This window comes from Crassostrea angulata, chromosome 2 (genome assembly GCF_025612915.1).
Source record: "Crassostrea angulata isolate pt1a10 chromosome 2, ASM2561291v2, whole genome shotgun sequence".
Lineage (NCBI taxonomy): Eukaryota > Metazoa > Mollusca > Bivalvia > Ostreida > Ostreidae > Magallana > Magallana angulata.
In genome coordinates, this window is record NC_069112.1 from 58,585,526 (window position 1) to 58,611,212 (window position 25,687).

A 25,687-nucleotide genomic window follows, 5' to 3' on the forward strand; every position below is an offset into this window, starting at 1 on the left:
AAAAAGAACATGGTATCTTCTGTTTCTTCAGCTTAATTTTGCATAGGGACAAAAATTTACTTCAGAACTAATGACGAATTTAAAGTTTATAAATTTCAGCTCAACACTTCTTTACAAGTAAATCGTACAATTAACCGTTAGTAATTATGATTTAAGCATACTTTCTTTTCCATGTACAAAACAAGTTTTCCCGGAAGACATTTATCACAGGGTATGTAGTTAGGAAGTTCAATGTTTACTATAGTTTTACGATTTTTTCCCTACAAAATGGGTTTTCTTAACTTATAAAGAACCATGAACCTTTTTCTCTTTCGAATTGTGAAAGCCCTTATAGATATACACCCTGGTATTCGCTGTTAAACAAACATGCCCACCAAGTGATTTCCGAGACTTTAAAAAATATTTCTTAATAACAAATTTAAATACCTTAAAGCTGACATGAACTCATAAAAGCGTTTGGTCGCCATATTAGTTTTCATCGCTCCTCTACTGCCACTGGGGTATATATACCGGTCGAGAGAGTTACGGTCGGTTGCTTTCCGATCGAGGCATTCAGGTTACACGGACTTCTAAATGCATGAACTACATATTGTAGTAAAATCGTTGTAGTAAAGAATAATGGAATCAGCAATCGATAAAATACAAAATATATTTATTCTTTGAAAGAATTTCCAAGGTATCCGTACTATTTTGCACAAATAGTGCAGCCTTACTTCACATGCACATCGAACACGCGTGTCGTTCATACAGAGTGCATAACGTCTGCATCTTTTTGAAGTCACCGGCGGCACTACATACAACACAGTAGATAAATGATAGTAAATCCAAGAAAGTAACAACGTGACATCGTTTCCATCGGTTTCTACAAAAAAAAAATCCAAGCGATCATTGACAATACTCGATCTGCCACAGTGTGTGATTGCGCATGTGCAATGTTATAACACACACAGGAAAACGGTCTAAAATTATCGAGGATTTTTGAAGCATCTGTGTCTGGATTTCAGTTTGTCTTGTTTCGTCGTTCATTGGATATTTCTTGCCAGTGCAGTAGTTGTCATATTATTTTTTGTTCAAAACGCGTTTCTATACGTCTTTTCGTCCAAGGTAACGTGTTCGGGTGAATGAAATACCTGAATGCGGTGAAGCATGAATAGTGCTTTCGGCCTTATATAGGGGGTGTGTAGCGATGAGCAGAACAATAGAAATCGACAACTAATATGGCGGTAGTCGGAGATAAAAGGGAAATAATGCGTATTTATGAATTCATGTCAGCTTTAATAGAGAAAAATCACAATACAGGTGTCAAGATTCATTCACCTGTGAAAGAGGCGCTAGAAGGATTACTCCACCTTAAATGAATCCGTCTAACATAATACAAGCATTTAGGGGTACTTATTTTAAACTTACTGATCAATATACTTCATAAACAATAAAGAAAACAAAACAAACACAATGAATTCATAATTTCCTAAAAATAATTCGGAAATAAAAACGTTACCAGAAAAGTTTGAAAAGTAGTTAAACATCCACGGATTGTTAATTCTATCCTAATTAGGTCGCTTGTTTTTTTTTCCACTAGGGCATCAAATTTTAGCTCATAAATTTAAGACGGACAGTGTTTAAAATGTCAAATTACTTAAATGATTCTCGGTCGTATGTGTTTGATTCATTTTGATAAACGTGTACAATGTTTTAAGGTATAAATTAACATTTTGCGAAGGTCTGCAGATATGTTAACCCGTACCTAATATATTTTTTTCTCCGTTTTGAATGAAGGTCTCAAACCAATACATTTCCAAAGTTTCACTACAAATCATGGTTTTAGACAAAATAATTCCCTATTTCGATCTGAGAGATTTCCTGCCAGCAACATGGATTGTACGTTTTATGAGATAAAAACAACATGTATAACAGTGAAATACAAGCTTGATTTGGCCTCCTGGGAACATTTCGAGGCTATTTTGGTTGTTGACTGTCTGTTGTTTCCTGAGGGGGTAAAAAGCCTGGACTCGAACAATGATATTTAAACTCAGTATGATATCCGCACAAGCGCGAGAATTGTCGTATTCTTAATCTGTAGGTCTCGGTCTGTAAAAAATCTTAACGTTTACCATAATTATTTTCGGTCTAAAACGGGGGTTTTCACTCCAACGTTCAAAATGTAAACAAAAGCTTTGTTTACATGTGCATAGCAATGAATTGTAAGCTTTGTAACTCGCTTATATCTCAACAATTGACACCTACATTTTGGTTGCCTATTAAAAATGCCTTACTTAAGCATTGTAAACATTAAACCCGGGAATTTTTTTTGGACAAAAATCGTGACCATGCCCCTTTAAGAATTGTACTTTTTTTTAGAAGTTGTTTAAAGTGTCCTGGAAGTCTAATAAAAAGTTATGTTGAAAAGGTGTAGTTTAATAAATAAAATATCTTATTTTTTTCTGCCTAAACATCTTTTATACATGAGATATCGGCGAAAAACGGCGATCTCCCCTTTTTCACACCTTTACGAAACCAAAAACAAGCTGTTTCCGGATGTGACGTCCCAACACAGCTTTGGCGCTATTTTTGATGTAAACACTTTGAAGAAATACTCAGGTTTTCATCGTTAAAATGAGTGGGAAAAGCAAGGGACGCATGTGTGTAGTAGAGGCAGACGGACGATGTATCGGTGCATTCCTTTCTCAAGGATGAACGTCAGAGGGCTGCATGGACTCGTTTTGTGAAACTCACCAGGGCTGACTGGACTGGACCATCGCAGTATACTGTGATATGTAAGCGAACATTTTAATGAGGAGTGTTACGAACGGCAGCATTTTCTTATGAAGGATTTTGGTATCCCTACGAAGAAGCGATTGGTTCCTGGATCGGTCCCTTCCATTTATCCGAAGAGGAAGAGAGACGAGCTGAATGAGGCGTTCATCGCGTGTCCGAGTCCTTCCTTGCCTCCGCCAACACAGGAACGCGGGGCTCACGCAAAGCGCGAAAAACTAAGGGTAAGTTGAATAAAAACAAAATGTAATAATCAGTAAATTGTTTTCGATTTTATGCAATATTGCATTATAAGTTCGAATTTCCTCGGATATATATGGAACAAGTATTGGAGGCGAATCCAAATCGCCATTTTATACGGGACCTTATCATGATTTCAAATGATGCTTTAAATAATTATAACACCACAAACAAAATATTATTTAATTTTATGTGCATCTTTTTTCAGATTTTGTCAGAACTGCTGCAAAAAAACAACATTCCATCTTGACAGCATGAGATACAGCAAACTTGTAATGACCAAGAAGATCCAGCTTTCGTAAATACAAATATAAAGCAGCTACCTTAGCTATCGGTTGATTTATGACCTGTTAAAACATAAGTCATAAAGTGATGAGACTATCCTGCATGTTTAGTATTGCTATTAATGCTACAGTGATTCTCATATTTATTATTGACTAAAAGTTTGAAATAGTTTATAGATAAATTTAGTAACTAGCATTTTCTTTTTAGAAATAGAAATATGGCAAGCTAACTTAAACATATTTTTATGTTTAGGAATCTGAAGAAGTTGCTACTTCCTCAATTGCATGCCAGACCCCAGCACCAGTGAAAGTTGGAACACGAAGCATGAAAATTCAAGTCGGTGCAAAGATGAAAGAAAAAGGTAAGTTGTAGGAATTCACAAATTTGAGTGTGTAAACATATATGTGTATCTCTAGTAAGTATCATGTATTGTTTAGTATTTTTAACAAAGAATTAATCGTTGTTGCAGAAAATGCATTTTTTTTAATAATTTAAATGTAAACTGTAATTTTAAGTCTGTTTTTCATACAATTAGCCACTTTATCTAATCTAAAATGTTAAAAAGTGATACATTAAGCATGTTGTGTGCTGTTAGAAGAACAGCTAAGTTAACCATGGAAGGCAATGTTACAATCTTCTAAGTTTTATTGATAAAGCGTATGCCAACATATGGTAAAAGGCTGTTACAAAAAATAGAACACAAATAAAGACAGCATTACAATACCATGTCATACAATACACACACAGTCACATGCATTTATATTCTAGCAAGCTATCTTTAAGAGTTAATAGAGAGAAATTACATATTCAGAAAGCTTAATAAATTCAAGATCTATTAATATACCAGAAACTTTTAAAACAAACTGTTGATACTAAATATACAGAAATAGCACATTTAAATATGGCCGCCAAAGTATCGATTAAAGTATTTAACTGTGTTCGATTAAAAAGAGTTGATTTACACATAAAAAGCAATCTAAGAAACAGAGATATTCATAACTATGAGTTTATATAATCAGTCTTACATTTTGAGCAGGCTAGGATAGCATTCAAATCAAGGAAACGAAGGTGGAGCACCTCGTGTATTTCAACTAGGTAAAACGTTGGATCAACGAAAACATTGAAGAGTTCCAAAATACAAAAACATTAGATAACTCGTACAACAAAGACAAAAAAGGGGCATAACTCTTGTTTGATTACAGCAAACTCCCCGTCTGGTATCTTACTGATACCACTATTACATTTAGTAAAGAAAAATAATACAATAAACAATCGATGACAAGGTTCGACTAGACTATTACTCTAACAACACGACAAGTTCTTGCACTGGTCTGGTATAGAAGGTAGGTTTCCCGTCACGGATGGTTCTAACCTCAACTTTCCGGACTAAGTCATCTTCACTCTTAAAAACTCTCGAGACAACGCCTACTGGCCAATTGTTCCGATGCTCCGAAGAATCTCGAATAAGTACAACATCATCAGGATTCAGGTTGCGATGTTCATGCTTCCATTTACGGCGGGTTTGTAGAATGCTCAGGTATTCCCTCCTCCAATGACGCCAAAAGATATCAGCGAGCACCTGCACATGCTTCCATTGCGCTCGATAGATGTCTGGAAGATTCAAGGAATCGGGCACAACAGGTAAGAAATCCACTTTTCCTGTCAGAAGCATGGACGGACTAAGAATCATGGGCATCTCTGGGTCTGTCGATATTGGAACAATTGGGCGCGAATTAATAATGGCGCAGACTTCACATAAAAAGGTAGCAAGAGTTTCATGTGTGAGGGGTTTGGATCTGGATTCAAGTAGCATAGAGTCTAAAATCTTTCTGGTCATCCCTCTCATTCTTTCCCAGATGCCTCCCATATGTGAAGCATGAGGAACATTGAATATCCAAGTAATTCCAGAGTTGCGCAAGAATTCTTGAACGGGTCCTTCCTCTACCTTTACTGTATTCATCTTCATTTCTTCAGCTGCTCCGATAAAATTGGAGCCTCTATCAGAGTGTATAAACTTCACAGGGCCACGGATTGCCAAGAAACGACGGAAGGCGTTTATAAATGAAGAACTTGACATCTCCTCTACAATTTCTATATGCACTGCCCTACAAAATAGGCATGTAAAAATGATTCCCCATCTTTTGCTGTTAGCGGCACCTCCTCGAGTTTTGCGTGTAGCCACCTGCCAGGGTCCAAAGGCATCAATGCCGACTGATGTAAAGGGGGGTCCTGGGGTTATCCTGTCTGTAGGAACATCAGCCATTTTCTGAGTTTCTAAACTGCGTCTTAGTTTACGACAAGTCACGCACTTGTGTATGAGAGAAGAAATCAATCGTTTGGCGCCAATGAGCCAATATCCTCCTGTGCGCAGAGCTCCTTCCGTAATAAGTCTTCCTTGATGCTTGGTTTGTTCATGAAAGTGACGAATAAGTAAGGTGGAAACGTGGCTAGCTTTAGGTAGGATGATAGGGTTGACTTCTCTTGCAGGTATTTGTCCGGCTGCTCGATTGATCCTGCCTCCAACACGAAGTAGCCCATTCTCATCAAGATAGGGTGAAAGTGTCGCAATACTGCTGTTCTTTGCTAGAGGTTTATCATTGGCCAGGCATTTAATGTCTGTAGTAAAATGTGCTTGCTGAGTTTCCTTCAGAATGAGAATCTCAGCTTTTCTAAGAGCATCACACTGGCTAATGGGTTTGGTGTCATGATATCCATCACGTCGATTCCGAACTATGCGTTGAAGAGATGCGATTGCGGAAACCAGAGACTTCCAGCTAGAAAAACGCTCAAAGCGCTTTGTTCCGAGACAAGCAGGCACCGGGAAAAGATGGTTGGTGGTGATTTTTGTCATCAGTGGCCTAACTTCCGCATCATAATCAGGTTCAATGAGTGGAAAATACTCCGAGGTACCAGTGCATTCTGATGTACTTGTATTGCTTAACCACTGTGGGCCAATTATCCAAGGAAGCTGCATGATATCAATGACTGAAGTGATACATCTGGTGCAGGAATCGGCAGGATTCTTGTCTGTAGGAACATACTTCCATTGATCAGCAGTGGAGATTTTCAGAATGCGGTCCACTCTATTACTCACATACGTATAAAAACGACGAGTACAATTGCTGATATATCCCAGCACAACTTTGCTGTCTGTGTAATAATGCATAGAGTCCAATGAGATGTTTAGCTGTATGGATATTATTTCTGCAAGTTCTGTTGCCAGAACAGCTCCACAGAGCTCTAAGCGTGGAATAGTGTGACCTCTAGGTGGGGCTAGCTTGCCCTTGCCCATCAAGAACCTAACGCTGTTGCAGCCTTGGTCATCTTCCACTTTAATATATGCTGATGCTCCAATAGCTTTTTCAGATGCGTCGCAAAATATATGAACTTCAGCAGTCTTGGCTAGGCTCACAGACATGTGCGATAACATCCGTGGTATGGCGACTTCTTTTAAGCTCTGAAGTGAAGACTGCCACTCTGTCCACTTCTGAAGGTAGCTGGAGGGTAAGGGTTCATCCCAGTCTACACCAGGGGGTGTTGCATCTCGAAGGAGGATCTTTCCACTTATAGTAATGGGTGTTATAAATCCTATGGGGTCAAATTAACTATTCACCGTTGACAATAGACCACGTCGAGTGAATGGCTTTTCCTTCACTGGCACTGTAAATCTAAATGTGTCATCTTTCAGGTTCCAACAGAGACCAAGGCTTCTATGGACCAAATCGTCGTCGTCAAACTCCTTGAGTTGTTCACCATGGTCACTTGGATCAAATGCTTCCATCACTGCCAGTTTATTAGAGGTAATTTTGTGTAGTCTTAATCTACCTTCTGACTTCATGACGGACTGGGTGCGTTTCATGAGGTCGATAGCGCTGGCTTCATCAGGCAAGGAAATGAGTCCATCGTCAACATAAAAGTTACGATTCACAAAGTCCTTCACATCTTCATCAGCATTCTCTACTGTCTTGCGTATTCCGTAAGTTGCTATGGCAGGCGATGGAGTATTGCCAAATACGTGTGCACGCATTCTGTATTCAACAAGGATGTCGTCAGGATCATTCTCTCTGTACCAATAAAAACGTAGGAAGTCCCGATGGTCCTCATCCACCCGAAAACGGTAGAACATTTGTTCAATGTCCGCAGTAATTGCCACTTCATCCTTCCTGAAGCGAAGTAGGATTCCTAATAGGCTGTTAACCATGTCTGGACCAGAGATAAGAAGGCTGTTGAGTGAGATACCTTCATTGACAGCAGATGAATCAAAAACACCTCTAATTTGTTCTGGCTTTCTCGGGTGGCGAACTCCAAATAACGGTAGATACCAACAAACTGCATTTGAAGACAAAGGAGCCACTTCTGCTGCTCTACTGTCCAGTACTTTACGCATGAATGCCACAAACTGTTCTTTCTTAACATGATCTCTTTGCAAGTTTGTATGCAGTATTTGGGCTCGGTGAAATGCTTGTGGTTTGTTGTTGGGTAAGTATTCAGGAAGTTGTCTAAAGGGCAGAGGGGCTGTCCAATAACCTTCCTCGTCCTTCTTGAAAGTTTTGTCCATAAGCTTTAGGAACAAACGATCCTCAACTGATAAACCAAGTTGGTCATCGTCAGGCGTCTTTGTGAATACATTATCACCCCGAAAACCACGAGCACAAACTAAACTGTTAGAAGTTGAAATCTGTTCTTTGATGTGCAAATGATTCGGACAAAGTTCATTGCATGTCACTCTACCGTCATTCAAAACTGAGACTTTCTTCACGTTAAGGGACGTTCTCTGATGAATCCTCCCAAGACAGACTTCGCCAATAATGGCCCAACCAAGAACGAGTTTCTGTGCGAACGGTGCTCCTCGGGGTCCAAGGATTTGCTCTTCAACATGATTGGCTTCCAGTAGATCTCTGCCAATCAGTAAGTGAACTTTTGAGTCTGGATCAAACTCAGGAATCTTAGATGTGATAACACTAAGATGATGATAGGATTCTGCAATCTCCGGTGTTGGGATTTCAGATAAATCGTTAGGTATGTCCTCGCATTCGAGAGTAGATGGAAGGTCTAAAGTAACGTTCTTGTCAATAGATCGCACTTTGAGTCCGAGAACATTTCTGCCATACATAGCTGTCTTTCCTGAACATGTAGTTAGGGTGAATTTGGTAGGTACACTAGAGATATTCAGGATATCTAACAGTTCGGGTGAAGCAAGTGTCTGATTGCACTGATCGTCCACGATCACATAAATACGGTGCACATTGTTCGGGTTGTTTTCATGAAACACATCCACAAGAAAGGTTTTGCTGCAAGATTTTCCTTGGAATCTGTCCCCGCAGAAAGTCGTACACTTTGATGTCACAGTACTACTTGTCGAAACCTTGGACGTTGAAGGTAAGTTTGCTTGGCCAGGACCAGAGGAGAGTGGTTGTGTAAAGGAGTTGCGAATTCCCTCCCCGCCATGAATGCTTGGGCTCCAAGATGAAACTTTATCCACATGTAGTGCTGTGGCGTGGTTGGAATACCCGCAGATTTTGCACTGAATTCTCACTTGACAGTCCTTAGGTAAGTGTTGGGTTGACAAACAACATCTTGTGCAAATGTTTCTGCTTTGTAAAAAGTTTTTTCTCTCAGTAAGTGGCTTTGCACGAAAACCATAACAGTCATGTATGCTGTGATCAGCCTTGTGATAAGGACACCGGTTCGGATCAACTCGTCCAGGGTCAGTCACCTCTGATTTACGACTTTGCACCATAGGAGTACGTACGGGTCTGTTCTTATTAGCAGGAACTGCTGGTCTGCTATACACAAATACAGGGTCATTTCTTATAGCACACATTTCCTTGAGAAAAGTAACAAAAAAGGAAAAGGGTGGAAATGGGACTTGATTTGTTCTTTTGTGGGCAGATGCTCTAGTGATCCACTTTTCTTGGAGGCTGTAAGGTAACTTGCTGATAATGGGGTTCACTCCTGAAGATGAATCATAATAGGCTAAGCTTGTGGCAAACTGGGGGTTTGTTTTCAACGATTCAATCTTGATTAAAATGTTCAGTAGGTCGTATAGTCTACTATTTTCACTCGAACCTATTTGTCGAAAGTTCTCTAATTGTGAACGCAGCGAAGACTCAATCAGTTCAGGTCTACCATACATCTCGTCTAATCGTTCCCATATCAGTTTGACAGCACGGTCGGTTTCACCAGAGTTGGCATTACGGATGCTGGTGGCCACTTCCTTCGACCTTCCTGAGAGACGGTTTACGAGCAATTCAAGCTCTTCAAATTTTAACACTTTTAGTTCAGCCACAATGCTTTGAAATGAAGATTTCCAAGAATTATACGATTCAACTTTATCGTCGAAATTAGAGAATCTTTCTGGAACAAGCTGTTTTCGCATGAGGAATAATGTCAACTCTGACAAATGTGAGTCTGCAGATGACATCTGGGTTTGAGTGTTCTGTATATCAACTGTATTTGACAGAGGATCAACATGATCAACAGGAAAATGAGCTGCACTATTGTCTGCAAAATGTTGTCGCTGGATATAAGACGGGCGATAAGGTGTGGGAATTGGAACACTTTCGGCAGGAATCGGAGTACGAAGGTCTGCATCTTCACGTTCAATGTCATTATCATGTGAGTTCAAGTTTTCAACATATCTTCTAGTTCGGTCCTTTCTATTGTCTGTTGTAACAGATAACGACACATCATCCTCTTCATCCATCATCACAGCACTTTCTTGTTTGAGTAGATTCAGATTTATCTCTTCTTCTTGTTTCTTTCTTGCTGCTTCCGCTTTGTGGGTAATTTCTTCTTGTTCTAATTTCAGCTTTTCTTTCTGAAGTTCTGCTTCCTTCTTCAGGTATGTTAATTTCCGCTCTCCTCTTCTTCTTCTTTCTGAACTTGAAGTAGTAGAAATATGTGACGCATTTTCCACCAGGTCCATTCTTAAATTCTTTATTTCTTCTAAAGCGTTTTCTACAAGTTGTGACGCTCTTGTATAATTTGCTTTCAGTTTCTCTTCTTCTTTTCTTGCAAGTTCATTATTAACTCTGCGTAAACATTCTGCATACACATTGACTCTTTCGGTGTATTCTTCAAACACAACACGAATGTCATTGTCGAGTTTTCGTAAAGATTTTACATCTTTCTCACTATCATGTATACTAAGTATAGAATCTTCAACAGAATTCCAGGCTCTGTCTATAAGTTTTCCATTTTCCTTACACAATGTTTCAAAGTTCTCTAAACCTTTCTCTGTAAACTTAATTTCACGTTTAACTTCTCTTTCTTCTTTGTCTGCTGACTTATCTTCTTGTTTATCTGCTGACATTTTTTCAAGCTGACTGTATCACACTGTGTACTGTATGGGGTAATGTGAGTTTCAATGGATCCATAAACCTGGTAAATCCTTTTACTGTGCTGTTAGAAGAACAGCTAAGTTAACCATGGAAGGCAATGTTACAATCTTCTAAGTTTTATTGATAAAGCGTATGCCAACATATGGTAAAAGGCTGTAACAAAAAATAGAACACAAATAAAGACAGCATTACAATACCATGTCATACAATACACACACAGTCACATGCATTTATATTCTAGCAAGCTATCTTTAAGAGTTAATAGAGAGAAATTACATATTCAGAAAGCTTAATAAATTCAAGATCTATTAATATACCAGAAACTTTTAAAACAAACTGTTGATACTAAATATACAGAAGTAGCACATTTAAATATGGCCGCCAAAGTATCGATTAAAGTATTTAACCGTGTTCGATTAAAAAGAGTTGATTTACACATAAAAAGCAATCTAAGAAACAGAGATATTCCTAACTATGAGTTTATATAATCAGTCTTACATTTTGAGCAGGCTAGGATAGCATTCAAATCAAGGAAACGAAGGTGGAGCACCTCGTGTATTTCAAGTAGGTAAAACGTTGGATCAACGAAAACATTGAAGAGTTCCAAAATACAAAAACATTAGATAACTCGTACAACAAAGACCAAAAAGGGGCATAACTCTTGTTTGATTACAGCACATGTTGGCCATATAACTCTAAAACATTTCTGGCAATTTTTTAGACTCACAAGCTGATATGAGGTCAAGAGTTAGAAGTATAGGAGTCCAATGCAATGGCACCGATATCCCCCCACTACCTAGACCAGACAGAGAACCAGCTAGAAATGAGCCTTTGAGCAGCAGCGAGGAATCCAGCGAGACAGACAGTGATCATGGGTCTGTCTATGAGCCATCTTCTACAGGATCTGAGGAGTCCCAAATCCAAGATGATCAGAAAGTATGCTTGGAACAATAAAAATTATATGATATATGTATTTGAAAATTTATTTCTCAATTAATATTTTTCTGTCTAAATATTGACAAATGCTGCATATTATAATTTAAAAAATGATGTAAATATCCATCATTTACTAATCTTGTAATTATAATTAATATGAATTTATTTTGTGTTTTCTTTTTTAGGAATTATGTACCCAATCCTTTTGAAGAAACCAAATTCATCGTCTCCAAGTCCAAGCTGATGGAGCTGTTCAGTGCCTGTCGGAGATGTCATCGACATGCTGTGGATTGTGTTCAACACCTGGTTCGAAACAATGGTGAAGATAGTAGCTGAATGCCAGTTTTGTGGTTTTTCATGGCAGTGGTGCAGTCAACCATACCTTTCATCCATTCCAGCTGGAAACCTTGGACTATCTGATGGTATTCTCTTCTCTGGTGCCCTTGCAGCCAAAGTCCTTAGGGTCCTGCAGTGCATGGGAGTAGCCACCATCACCCAGAGGACATTTTCCTCCCACCAGTCATCGATTTTGTTCCCTTCTGTGGCTAGAGTATGGGACAAGCATCAGAGGGATTACGTCAGGATGGCAGAGGAAATAGGGGAACCACTTGTCCTTGGTGGAGATGGCAGAGCTGACTCTCCTGGACACTGTGCCAAGTACGGGTCCTACAGCACCATTGACTTAGAACAGGCCATTGTTGTGGATATTCAGCTTGTTCAGGTAATATATATATTTTTCTTATTTGATAAAAATGCCATTAATCTTTATCATGCATTTTTATTTAAGGATCTACAATTATAACCAAAATATTGTTTACATGTTATTTGTGTGTGTGTGTTATTTTAACATGATTTTTATTACTAATTACAGAGTAATCAAGTGAAGAACAGTAATGCTATGGAGAAACGAGGACTTGAGCTTGCTGTGAGATGGCTTCAAGAACATCACTTGCAGATTGGCATCATCATTACAGATCGCCATCTTCAGATCCAAAAGTGGATAAGAGAGAACCTCCCACAAACAACCCACTATTATGATGTGTGGCATGTAGCAAAAGGTAAGCTAGTTGCCAGAAAAGAACAATTAGTCTTAAAGAACCAACAAATCCATGTTTGTATTGTAGTATTACAGCTGTTCACTTCATCATTTATTTTTATTCAGGCTTAACAAAGAAGATACTGGCAGCATCAAAGCTTAAAGAATGCGAAGACATCTCTAGATGGAACAAAAGCCTGACCAACCATTTGTACTGGGTGGCAGCCTCTACGCCAGATGGGGATGGAGATGTAATGTGGGCCAAGTGGGAATCGGTGGAGAATCACATCCATAATGTTCATGAAGGCCACAGTGATGCATTTCCAACCTCCGCCCATGAGACACTTGTTGGGGACCAGAGACAAAAGAAATGGATCAAGCCAGGTAAGTTAGTAAACCAACTTTCATCTTTAATATTCTCATCTTGTGACTTTATCAATTTAATATAGATTTTTTGTTCATTTTTTCAGAAACGAAAGCCAGTGAAAAGCTATCAGAGATCATCTTGTCGAAACAAATGAAGAAAGATGTTCCCAAACTGTCTCCTCTGCATCAGACTTCACAGGTCGAAGCTTTCCACAGCACCATAAACCACTTTGTACCAAAGATGGTTTCCTTTTCCTACCATGGAATGTACTGTAGGTATGTAGTATTTATATACATGTAATGATATATATTTTTTTAAATTATTTATACAATGAAAATGGGGTGTTTCATAGACATCTATATTTGCTTTTCGTAAGAAGCTTAAATACACTGTATTCCTATTTGTTTATTAAAATTTATTCATTCCTAACCCATTGATTTTTAAGGTTGATGATTGCTGCCCTTCATTTTAATGAAAATTCTTCGAGACCCAGTGCCACAACCAAAGAGGGTGACTTGCAATACAAGATTTCATTTCCAAAGTTTAAGCATGGGGACTACAGTGTGCGGAAGAAGAGTGTTGATCCAAATATGGTAAGCACATTCATCTTCTGATGTATGACTTATTAGTAATCAAACAACAGTGTGTCAGGTTTATATACTTTTATTTTGACAAAAAATGCAAAATCAAACAGTTTATTATGTACAGTTTGTTTATATCGCCCACTTTATTTCAGGGTATACATCAACCCTTATGCAGGAGACGCTATTTGCCGTAAAAGGAGCGTGTGATGATCCTGTTCCATGTTTGCCAGCTGTACAGCCACCTCCATTATGTAGCGGGTTCATCCATCCTGAAAAAGAAGATGCCATACTTCACTTCCAGTCAAGATTTGCAGGCAGAGAGACAACAGTGTAGGAAATGTTGTGACTGTATATATGTTTGATTCACCATCATATACATGTATATTTGATGTGTACACTTAACTACTGTTCTAAGGCATTTTGTATATATCCCCCCCCCACCCTATTGATGTTGCTCTAACCCTCCCCTGTTGTATATATGGGAAGATGAAAGCAGGGTCCACGTCCCGTTCCTGGATGCATATAATCTGTTTACTTATTGTACTCAAATTTTTATGTAACTGATGCTTTATTTGTTATTACTTTTTTTTTTAATATGTTTAATTTTGTTTTGTTTGAACATTTGTATTATGTTGCATGTTTATTTATTTTTTTAAACAAACTTACTTATTCTGTGTCTTGGAACCCTCTGTACTGGTTGGACTGAAAGTTGGTCTAATCTTGGTCACTGCACATGCAGGTAGGGGAACACGGACGTTTCTTCCTAAATAGCCCCAACACCACCGAACAAGCTGGCGATATAGGCTGTGTACCTATTTCTTCTGTAATAAAAAAAGCATATTTATGAGTACAAGTTGATGAAACATCAATCAATGTGTATGAAATAAATGCTACATTTATACAACTTACTCTTCTGTGGTTGTTCTTAATTCTCCATACTGGGATCTGTACTGGTAGTATGCTGTCTCGAGTACATACTCGTCCAGACAAACTGGTCCAAACCCCGGGTGCCGAGTTATACAGGTCAACTGATGAATAGATCCCCTCTTGGCATCGATCTGTTGTACTTCTTGGCAGCAGATGCTTTCCTTTGCAGTGGGCATAGCTGTACAACTTGCACCTCATTGGGTGTAATAAAATAATAAAGTATACGGATGTGTCAAAATCAAAAAAAAAAATTAATCAGGTGAATGTGTAAATAAAACAGGTCAATCAAGAACATTAATACGAGATTTGATCAATGTTGGAGCTAGATTTTATCAAAAATGTTGAATAATATTGACTCTTATATTGATAAAATTACAGATTCCTTAGTTATTATTTAATCAAATAAGTAGAATTTTTATAATGTACATTTGTAGTAACTTGGCGTCGATCGGTAAATTCGCCATTTTGGTTAATAGTGTAGATTTATAATATGGGTAATTAGCCGTATTTCAAACGTATTTTATTTCAAAATAATGTCTTAGGTTTCAAATTGTGTCATATTATATATAAACAAAGCTTTTACATGTCAAAAATGCCGTACCAGTCCGTATTTCCTACTCTGTCGACGATATCATCCTCGGGGTTGTCCCCTGTGGAGTCGTCCGATTCGTCGGAACTGCTTGCTTCTGGCTCAAATCTGTAAGGCTGGATGTTCTGGGGGGCTTCATGAACACTTTCTTCAAACGAACCCACCTCAAACGACATTTGGAGGTCAATATCGGACGAGGAAATACTGGAAATGCTGCTATCGCTTCTGTTGGCCATCTTCGAAAAAGCTGTGTTGTGACGTCACGCCTAATTTCTCTATTTGTAGTAAAACCGGAAGTTGCGCTGATTGGTTTTGAGCAGGTGCGAAAGTCAACAACTTTGACGGCGGATAACTCGCTTATTAGGCCACGCATGGAAAATTTGTTGTTTTACACTTCGTTTTATTATAAAATCTGCGTAATTTAAACTCAAGTTATATTTTGACTTCCAGGACACTTTAAAGAAAATTAATCAACTATTGGGGCACCCTTTAGCCACCAACACACCTACTCTCCATTTTCACTATGTCAAAAATTGAATTTTTTCTATTGGAAAGCTCAGTTAAAAATTCTGGTAGGTAGCTTACCTTCTCTTCTTCTTCTTGCCATCAAATCCTTCCCTGCAAAAATATTGTTTAATAATTTGTAAGTACAATTAGTACTTAAGTGTGAATTGATACATTTCCTCTACAGTGCACACACATCAAGGTAAACAACGTACTGCATACTAGTATTTATGTAAACCCTTAATCTTCTTTAAAAAACTCATTCTCATTTGGGACAATACCCTTAATAAAAATCAATATCAATATCTCGTTTTGGACAACCCCCTAAATGAAAATCAAACAAACAAAAAATGAAACCTTGTGCATTCATTCTTTTGGAATTTTTCATTCATCCCACTATCCCATCTTGCAAAAAGTCGTGTCCATCTTCTTCTTACTATGAGCAGCTAAAGTAGTATGTGGACCAAAACTAGTAGCATACAACTCAAAAGAGTCAGTTCAATAACAGTGGGTCCTTCCATTCTTCACATTAAAGGCATACTTATTCATCTGCACTTGCTCAACACAGCCCGAGACATACTGTAATATGTCCTAACAACTTTCTCTCTCTGACCTAACAACTTTCTCTTTCTGTCCTAACAACTTTCTCTCTCTTATACTTCTTGTAAAATGTCTTCACATTTAAAAACTGTATCTTGCCCTGTCCTGCTTGAGTATATCTTATAACTGGGTTCTGCAACACAATCTACTACGAAGAATTTTGAGACACTTACAGACGTGTGTATCAATCATGATAAGATATGAAAAAGCTTTTCAAAAAGATCAAGATTATGCAATTAAAAAATACTAATTATTTACTTTTTAGTTTTTTTAATACAAATTTAGATATTAAGGTCAAGTAAATTATTTCAGTGTCTAATTTATATCTGAAAAAAAAAATCTACGGTTCATAATTTTGATTCTCTTTTTTCAAAATGGAAATATATTAGAAATATAATTTTTTTTAGAAATCAGATGTTTGTATTCATGTTTTTTTCCCTCTTTATTTCTATATAAATTAGCAAAAGTTGCTTAGAGGTTCTTTTTTTATGTATTAACATAGAAAGTAAACTTACCAAAAATCTTGGTACGAGTGATGTGTGCAAATTAGTACGGGTTGTCTGTGCAATAAATATCACTTTTTAGTTTAATTTCTACACGCAAGTTCCGAGTTCTGCAGGAGTTATCTCCCGTAATTGCAACTCGCGCGTTTGGAGGTGAAATAGTTGTGCGTCATTAGCTACGGTGGGTACAAATACGCTAGACATCGTCTGCATATAACAACATGCCGTAGTTTAGTGTTGTGTTTCAGAATGTACGGATTCGAAACGAAAATTACAGCAGTTAGATAAATATTCATGGATGAGAAATGTTACGTTTATTTCTTTACCTGATAGGCGTAAAAACAGACGTGAATATTTTCGATGGTTGCGGCTGATTCGCCGAAAAAATAGTTGGAAAACAACTAAGTATACGAGAATATGTTCCCGTCATTTTGCCAAGGTGAAACTGTACCAACACTTTTTCCCTACAACAACTATAAAACATGTGCACTAAGGTAATTATTATTCTGCCCATGTTATATGTCGTTTTATCAATCATGACACCCCCCCCCCCCCCAACATCAAACAGTTAAGGCGTCATTCGTTGGCTTTAAGGCCATGTTGCATAATTCATATTATAATAAAACATAATGATAATAATTTATATTAATGAATCCTTACACTGTCAAATATTAGATACTTTTTAAAAATAATACATTAACTGACCACTACATTACACTGCATTATGTGTTGTGTATGACTAAATACTAATTATTATTATGTAAGGGATTAACAATTATCTTGCTCCTTTAAAAGATCCACAACAACCTCAACAAGCGTCAACAGTAATGTTGATATTCCCTCTTATCAAAATAATGGAGAATATGCTGCTTTTACCAATCTGTATGAAGATGACAATGTTCCATATTTGGTTGGTGAGGTGGAAGCTCAGTATACAGAACCTAGTCCAACAGGTTAGTAAATATTTTCATGTATTACGTACAATAAACCAGTACATGTATTTACATACAAAACATATACACAAATGCATATACATACAGTGATCGATCAATACTTTGCACCTCTATTTCATTTAAAGAATATATACACACTAAATATTACTTGTACAGATTCAGTCGAGAGGACCAGTATTCAGATGCTGAGGGATACAGAACGATGGATGCCTCCAAGAGATCACCCCTATTGTGATACTGGAAATAATGAGCCTATCACCATTTCCTCTGAATACCAGACAAACATTTCATTCGTTCAAATGGAATATATGGAAAGATATGTGAACGACAAAGACTCATTTTTTAGAGAGGTCTTTGTAGAGAAGGTTACAAGTTCTGATGCGTCTGTCCAACAATATACGGGAATTCCATCTATAGCATTATTGTTTGGCTTATTCAATATTATTTATTCAAAATGTTCAAATTTGAAATATTGGAATGGTCCCAATAGTGCAAATGAAAAAAATTATCAGCAAGGATTAAAAAACAAACCAGGACCTTCACGTAAATTAACCTTATTTCATGAATTTATACTTACACTAGTTCGATTTAGATTAGGCTTAGTTGGATTTCTTTTGTCTGATATATTTGGAATTTCAAATTCACGTGTTTCACAAATTTGTGTTACCTGGATAACATTTCTTGCTACTTGCTTTGGAAAGTTAATAAAATGGCCAAGTAAACTACAGGTTAAAAAGAACATGCCAAAATCTTTTAGAAATACCTATCCTAAAACTAGAGTAATAATTGATTGCACTGAATTTTTTTTTCAAAGACCAAGATCCCCATCTGCTCAGTCTGAAACGTATAGTACATACAAGTCAAAAAACACTGGAAAATGTTTACTTGGAATTTCTCCATCAGGTACATTTATTTTTGTCTCCGATGTTTATGGTGGAAATGTTTCCGACAGGTTTATTACTGAACATTCAAATTTTCTTGAGTTAATTGAGGAGGGAGAGGATGTCATGGCTGATAGGGGGATTACTATTAGAGATTTGTTAACAAAAAGGAAAGCCACTCTGAATATTCCGCCATTTACAAGAAAATGTACATGGGGCAAGAAAAACAGATTAAATGTTAATGAAATAAAGCAAACTAGAAACATTGCAAAGGTGCGTATACATGTTGAGCGAGCAATTCAACGTTTGAAACTGTTCAAGCTTTTGGGTTATAATATACCATGGCATCTGAAACCAGTTGTTAATCAAATGGTAAAAGTTGGTGCCTTTCTGTGTAATCTGATGCCAAAACTAGTAAGAAAATGAATTCAACAACATCATTGTTTATGATTTCATGCATTTATTTGTGTAATGAAAAGCATTTTTCAGTTTAATATTACAGTATATATATTTTTTTGGAAAACATTTCTGATATGTCATCATATGCATAATTTTGAAAATACAATTAATCTTCATCAATGTAAAAAAAAGGATGAAGACAATTAGAAGTCTTACTACCTTGTGACTGTATTAAAATTGTTTTTGCACATTCTTACAATCAAGTCACATTATTGTAATTATATGTATACATGTTCCAATGAGATTTAAAAATTGTATACATTAATAAAGAATCAAACAAGAGAATTCAGTATTCTTTTTAACAATTTTGAATCATGGAGATGATGAAATCATAGAAAGGAAGCATTAGGAAAAACTGAAAAATACATGCTTATTACGATACGTGCATGTTCTGTACATTTTATGCATGTACAGTACATGCATAAAATGATTTACATAACAGTTTACGTACATGCTCTAATATTGATTCATAGAACATTGTAGCTGAATCAAGAAAATGTGCAGTATCATTTTGTGTAAATATTTATACAGACAACAGTCTTGGGACAACAAATTTTTCATAAAATGAATTAATACTTTTCAAACATTCTGCCCAGAACTGTGCATTGAACTCAATTCTTTAAACATGAATTTTGTGTTTACAAGCTGCTACACCCTCTAAGTACATCACAAAATCACAATACAATAAATCTGCAACAGCTAACTGACACTGAATCTGATAATACCATAGAGAGGTGTGCTTAAGCCTCATTTCATTATTTGAATCTAGAAAAATATGATAATTTTCTTTACAAATTTGATCCACAGTGCAATATCTGTATTTATATGGACATTTGATTTCTAATAAAGTTTTCTGACAACAATCACAAGTAACAACACCATCAGGACTTGCAGCAATATGTGGATATTTTGGATTTACCAAAAGACCTGGAATTTTTACATTGTGTTTACAGTGATCAGTTTTACATTGAGAATCATACAATTCTCGTGCTAATGACTCTCTTTTTCTCCCATATAAAATTGCAGGACTTGAGACATCTAACTTTTCTGTTAAAATCTTTTTAACAATAGAATTGTGGACATTGTCTCCTTTATATTAAACAACATCATGCACAATTGATGAAGTAACTCTGCCTACTCTATACTTAAACCAGTTCACATTTTCACTCTGACCCTCAGTTAAAGTGTCAATATCCATACAAGCTGACTTATCTATACTTTCTTGCATAAATTTGACAAATGGCATACTACATTTACTTTGTCTATATGATAAAGCAAGTAATGGTACAGGTTGAGGTTCATTAACATTATTATTATTTGTACAATCTTTGTCTAAAACTTCTATGAAATTTGTATCATAATTCTTAACAAGCTCAAAAATTTCCATTTCAAAATCATCATCTGTAACATTTTCCTCATGAATAGGATGATAGATATCTGTGTAAGGATAGACCATATTAATGTCAGATTTACTAATATCAAGTTTTTTGGGCTTCGACTCTCTTCTCGGCTTGTCCCACATACACTGGACATCTGTACATGTTGCTGTGTTCATGTCGGTATGCCGCTCACTCCACTCAACTAAGCTAAAAAGGAGAGCTACGACGTGCTTACAACCACCGTCATCCCTGAAACAGAGAGCGGGGTAACCGTAAAATTTAAGAATATATATGAGACCAGATTGATATACAGGGCTGCGTGGTTTCTACCTAAGTGATTACCCATGGTCAGTTCAGTCTCATTAAATGATTCCCAGTGCATAACATATCTTACTAATAGTAATTAAATAGTTATATATCATATAAATGTAATTTTAATTCATATAGAGTAATACAATTTTTCAGATTAAGAATTGAATCATTTATAAATCACGGCTTGAATATATATGAAATTATGGTTATACATGTAAGTCACTTGCAACAAAATTTTTACACATATAAGACTTTAATAATAGCCCCATCGTCGGAACCCACGGGTTTTCTATCCGTTACACTGCTTTCAACAGCAGTGTAACGGATAGAAAACCCGTGGGTTCCGACGATGTAATACCCCATTATATGTAAACATTGTAAGCCCTACATTTGAAATGTGTAAATACCCCTTGAGGGCCCTTCCCAAAGTGATTACTGAATAAATAAACATACATAATGTACCAGGAACATATATTGATAAACAATGCAAGTTTGAAAGACTAAAACCTAATTTTTATAAAAGCTGATTGATCATAAAAATTAGAAAACTATGATAACAGAAACTTACGCTGTACATTCACATCCAGCTGATTTGATGGTGCCATTGCTGTCAGTCATACACCATACGAAGTATGGCTTTTCACTTTGCGAAGTTTCTCTCAGACACTTGGCTCGAATGTACATATGGTCTTCGGGTAATGCATGGCACTGAACGGCACTGATATGGTTGCATTTAAACAATCTATACCCCTTCTCTTGTTTGTAACACTTGGTGCGGTAAGCTGTCCACTGGGCTTTAGAGAGTAAATGGACGAAAATATCTGCACAAACTATGTCTGGCATGCATGACAAATCATATGTCCAAATTTTCAAACTTACATCGCACACAAATGGAAAGTTTATCACTCAATCTTTAAGGGCAATCGTAGAGCGTTTTCTGAACGAATCGATGACGTCGTCTTTCTGCGATATAACCGGTAATTTCATTTCCGATGCTTTATTAGCGAGCTCTCGAAGTTGTGACACATTATAGTCGGTAACAGTGATTCCTCTTGCCAACAGATATGACCTAAGCTCGAGTTTGAGCATGTTTATAACATCACTGACAACACTCGATTCCGCCATTTTCATTCGAAGCGTCCTCACCGACGCGCACTCATCGGTATTAAATGTACCTCCCTTACTAGAGAGCAGGTATCTCGGAACTTGCGTATTAATGTTCATGTAACTCATATAGTGTTGAGAGTAAAATATCAAATTATACGATATGTCCCCTTCAGGTTCAAAAAAATATATAGTCACCCTAAGGTTGAAAGCAGATATATATCTATACTACTATATTAAAAAAAAAAGACTCGAAATTTTTAGCTTTAATACCGATCAATCGGAAGAGTACTGTCTTTTGTTTTATATATTTCAAACATCATTGGTACTTGAAGATTACCAATTTGTATTTATTTTTTCTCAATCAAGCTTCGGTAATTAATAATCAACGAAAACTCCTCAAAAAATTCCGGAAATCATCTGAATGTTTTGGATTTTAAAATCTTGCGCATGCGCATTACATTCACACTAAACCACGGAGACTCTTTATTTTATGTTTCCACAATATCACATTTGCATGGATAAACTTGGAAACGATAAAACAAATGCGTGTTAATTTTCATTGGAAATTTTTCTGTTCATCAAAGAAAATACGGGAGATAACTCTAACACAGTGCATTTATTAAAAAAAATCCCGAGAGTTTCGAATGTCAACATGGTGTGTAAAAAACGTTGTTGAAATATGTTGAATTCTTCAATTATAGAATTAAACTTTTTAAAGAAAGGTATTTATAGCCTCAACACAATTTGACTGTTATTTTCAATGCAATTTTATTAATTTTCTCCAGAGACATAAATAAAATGCTATCTACATGTATGTCTCTGTTTTCTCCAAAATCGTTTTTTTTTTTTTTGGCTACATTACGGGAATATGGGAGGCATTTTAACTGTGGTGAAGGCCTTCCCCGAGACACAGTTAGATTATTCCAACTCAGCAGAGTGTAGTGAAATTAATAGCCTAAACATTATTGCAGGCTTCAAGTTTGGTTATGCAAATGTCAATAATATACGGTGTTTCGATGTCTCTTTTCTGTAAATGCTAGATACCATATGCAATTTCAACCCGTGCGTGCACGGGTCAAAGTCTAGTATATAAATATCATAATTAAGAGATATCTCAAAATTATATAATATAGGAAGAAGTGGGTACCATTAGCGCATTGATTGGCCCATACCAAGTGAATGCTGGATATCAAATCTTTGGAAGGTTCGAATTGGATAACCGACCAGGTAAATCATACAGTCTTATCTATTCCTTCAATGATTGTATGTTTCTGTTGATAAGATATTAATTCTTAGATCCTGGATATTACAAATGTGATGCTTTAATAATGTTTTTTTGTATTATTGCTATCTGAAGCCATACTTTAAAGCTGATTCCAACAGAAAGCTGTTATTTTCCAACAGGTTGTAAACTCCTATTTGTATATGATACTGTCATGTACAAACGACACGGCATTCCTGGATTCCTTTTGGATTCCACATTGTATAAAAAGGGGTTATGCGGGTCAGAAAAGTTAACAATTTGGAACACAAAAGTGTGTTGCTAATCCCTGTACACAAACCTGCACATTGGGGACTTGTGGTATGTTCTTGCATCACAACTGTTTACATTATATAGTTTAATGGTATTGAATTTACTTCTATTGATTGGGTTCATTTAACTATGTCTTATATTACAGTTTCTGTTTATATTGTTGCAGATTGCATACATCCAAGAGGGATACTTCGTTGTTGTTAATACACTTAAAGCATTTGGAAAGGGAGTAGCAACAATCGTTTGGTAAAATTATCCCTACTGTATTATATAGGATGAAAAGATACAGACATACATGTGTGTTCGGATAAAAGGGCAAAACTGTGCCATAATGAGTTATGCATACAGACGATGACAACTGTAGTATCAGAAAGCTCAAATACGATTAAATACATGGTATTCACATTAAAACTGAAGAGAACATTACATTTTGATTTCTCTCATCATCTTTCATGTTGAAAATTCTTAGTTGCACTTATTTTTAAATGTTTTTTATCAAAACTTTCAGACGCTTCCTGCTTCGACATAAAATTGAGGCATCGAGGAACAAAGCATAAGCGCAGGTTTGCGACTGTCTTGTTACTTATTTTCTGTGGTAAATTGTTTCCTTTGAAAGTTTGTCATAAGAATTGTAAGTAAATCTAATTTGCTTAAAATTCAAACCTCCAGCGGGTCACATGAACCATTGTGGCTCGTATATTCTCCAAGTGGCGAAGAATGAAGCTTTACAACTCCCGCAGATAAAGATAACACACACACACACACACACACACACATACTCGTAAAGACATGAAACTCACTACACATGACTTTTCACCAGAAAGTCACTACACTATTTTCTAAGGGTCGTCAAGAAAAAATTTGAGCAAATTTATAAAAGACTGTCTACTCTTATTAGCCTAGGGGGCTGATAATTCGTAAATTCATTATATTAAAAATTTGGGTTTTCCCCTGAACTCCACTACATCAGACCACGTGACCCACCAGTTAGACACACATGATTCTCACTACATTGTCAGGTTTGAAATACACACATGAAACTGACTACTTACATTAATTTTACTTATTTATCCCATCTTCTCATTATCAAATGATTTGATACACCATACATTCTTTGTACAGTTTCTAAAGAATTATAGCACACAAGTTTTGTGATTTATAGTGGATTTTAAATAACGTATGTGGCAACGCACTTTGAGAAAAGTACACACTTAAAAAAAAATAAAACGCGTTAAACTTAGGACTACGCTAACGCAGTTTGAAAAAAAAATTCAAAGTGCGTTATGAAGGAACTTCAACATTTTTTATTATCGAAACACTTAACGCACTTTAAAAAAATATGTTAAAATAGAAAAATCTGGAATTGAATATCTAATTTGCTGATTGTATGATGAATTGTTAACACTAGTAAATCTCATTAACCGTCTTTGAGAACGGGGGTGGGTGTGGGTTAACCAATCATACAGGTCAATTACTAGTGCATCATTTACTAGTAATTGATTTCAGGAAGAAGGTTGCCTACCCCTTATCTTTCTATCCAAAACGTATGATATTCAGCAACTTGAGTTAAACGTTTCTGACATAGCCCAATGTATCAGATAAGAAGTACATTAATTTTGCTGCATATAGACAAAAAAGAAAAAGGGAATTGCTACGCGATGCAGTTTATGTCATAGTTGGATAATTTAAAACTCCTGATTTGTTCTTGTGTAAATTGTCAAACTACGTAAGCTTATGAGAAAAAATTCTAATCGAGAAACTGTTTATAAAGTAAGCTGAGAATGCATTGGGTTCTTTTTTTTTTTAAATATATCCCATTGAGCTAAACAATATCAAACCAAGGTTAAAACAATCAGTTATTGTATGTCAATAAAAGTATCAATTATTTGGACCAAATCCTGAACAGTTTTTTTTATAATATCGACGATATCAACGCACTTTGAAAAAAAAATAAAAGCGCGTTTAACTGGTTCCAAAATTACTAGTAACACACTTTGAATTTTTTTCAAAGTACGAAATATTTCAAAGTGCATGTAACAAACCTATAAATCTTTGAATAAACTCAGTTATTTGTTTTTCAATTATTTTTTTGATTTTTGAATAGCTAAAACCGAATGTTGTTATTAGAATAACTAATGGACCGTGGCAGTTTAGTTATTGAAAGAGAAATCCTATCACAGGCCCCTTCTACCTACATGTACATGTATATCACACGCATATACAAGCATCCATCATCTTTCATTTTCAGCCAAAGCTGTATGGTTATTTAAAGACAGAATGACGGCACAACTTCTGAGTAGAGCACTAGTTTTAATGGTGAAATTACAGATTATGATATAAAAATTCATGCAATTGTTCACACCAAAATGCTCAATC

At 36.3% G+C, this 25,687-nt stretch overlaps 2 protein-coding genes and 2 pseudogenes across 2 annotated transcripts; 1 reads left to right on the top strand and 3 right to left on the bottom strand.

Moving 5' to 3' along the window:
* Positions 1–4,594: 4,594 nt before the first annotated feature.
* On the bottom strand, positions 4,595–6,402 carry LOC128174574 (uncharacterized). The gene has a single exon (XM_052840094.1). It carries the CDS (start codon positions 6,269–6,271, stop codon positions 4,595–4,597), a length of 1,677 nt encoding a protein of 558 aa, XP_052696054.1. The 5' UTR covers positions 6,272–6,402.
* Positions 6,403–6,898: 496 nt separating this feature from the next.
* Positions 6,899–10,225, bottom strand: LOC128174575 (uncharacterized). The gene has a single exon (XM_052840095.1). The coding sequence runs from the start codon at positions 10,223–10,225 to the stop codon at positions 6,899–6,901; it is 3,327 nt and encodes a 1,108-aa protein (XP_052696055.1).
* A 1,542-nt stretch (positions 10,226–11,767) lies between these two features.
* Positions 11,768–14,458, top strand: LOC128173718 (uncharacterized; annotated as a pseudogene).
* Positions 14,459–15,660: 1,202 nt separating this feature from the next.
* LOC128174576 (uncharacterized) lies at positions 15,661–21,795 on the bottom strand (annotated as a pseudogene).
* Positions 21,796–25,687: the final 3,892 nt, after the last annotated feature.

Bases quoted from the DNA above. Each gene is read 5' to 3' on its own strand.
- LOC128174574 (XM_052840094.1), bottom strand. From the start codon at position 6,271: ATGCAGCTTCCTTGGATAATTGGCCCACAGTGGTTAAGCAATACAAGT.
- LOC128174575 (XM_052840095.1), bottom strand. From the start codon at position 10,225: ATGGACCTGGTGGAAAATGCGTCACATATTTCTACTACTTCAAGTTCA.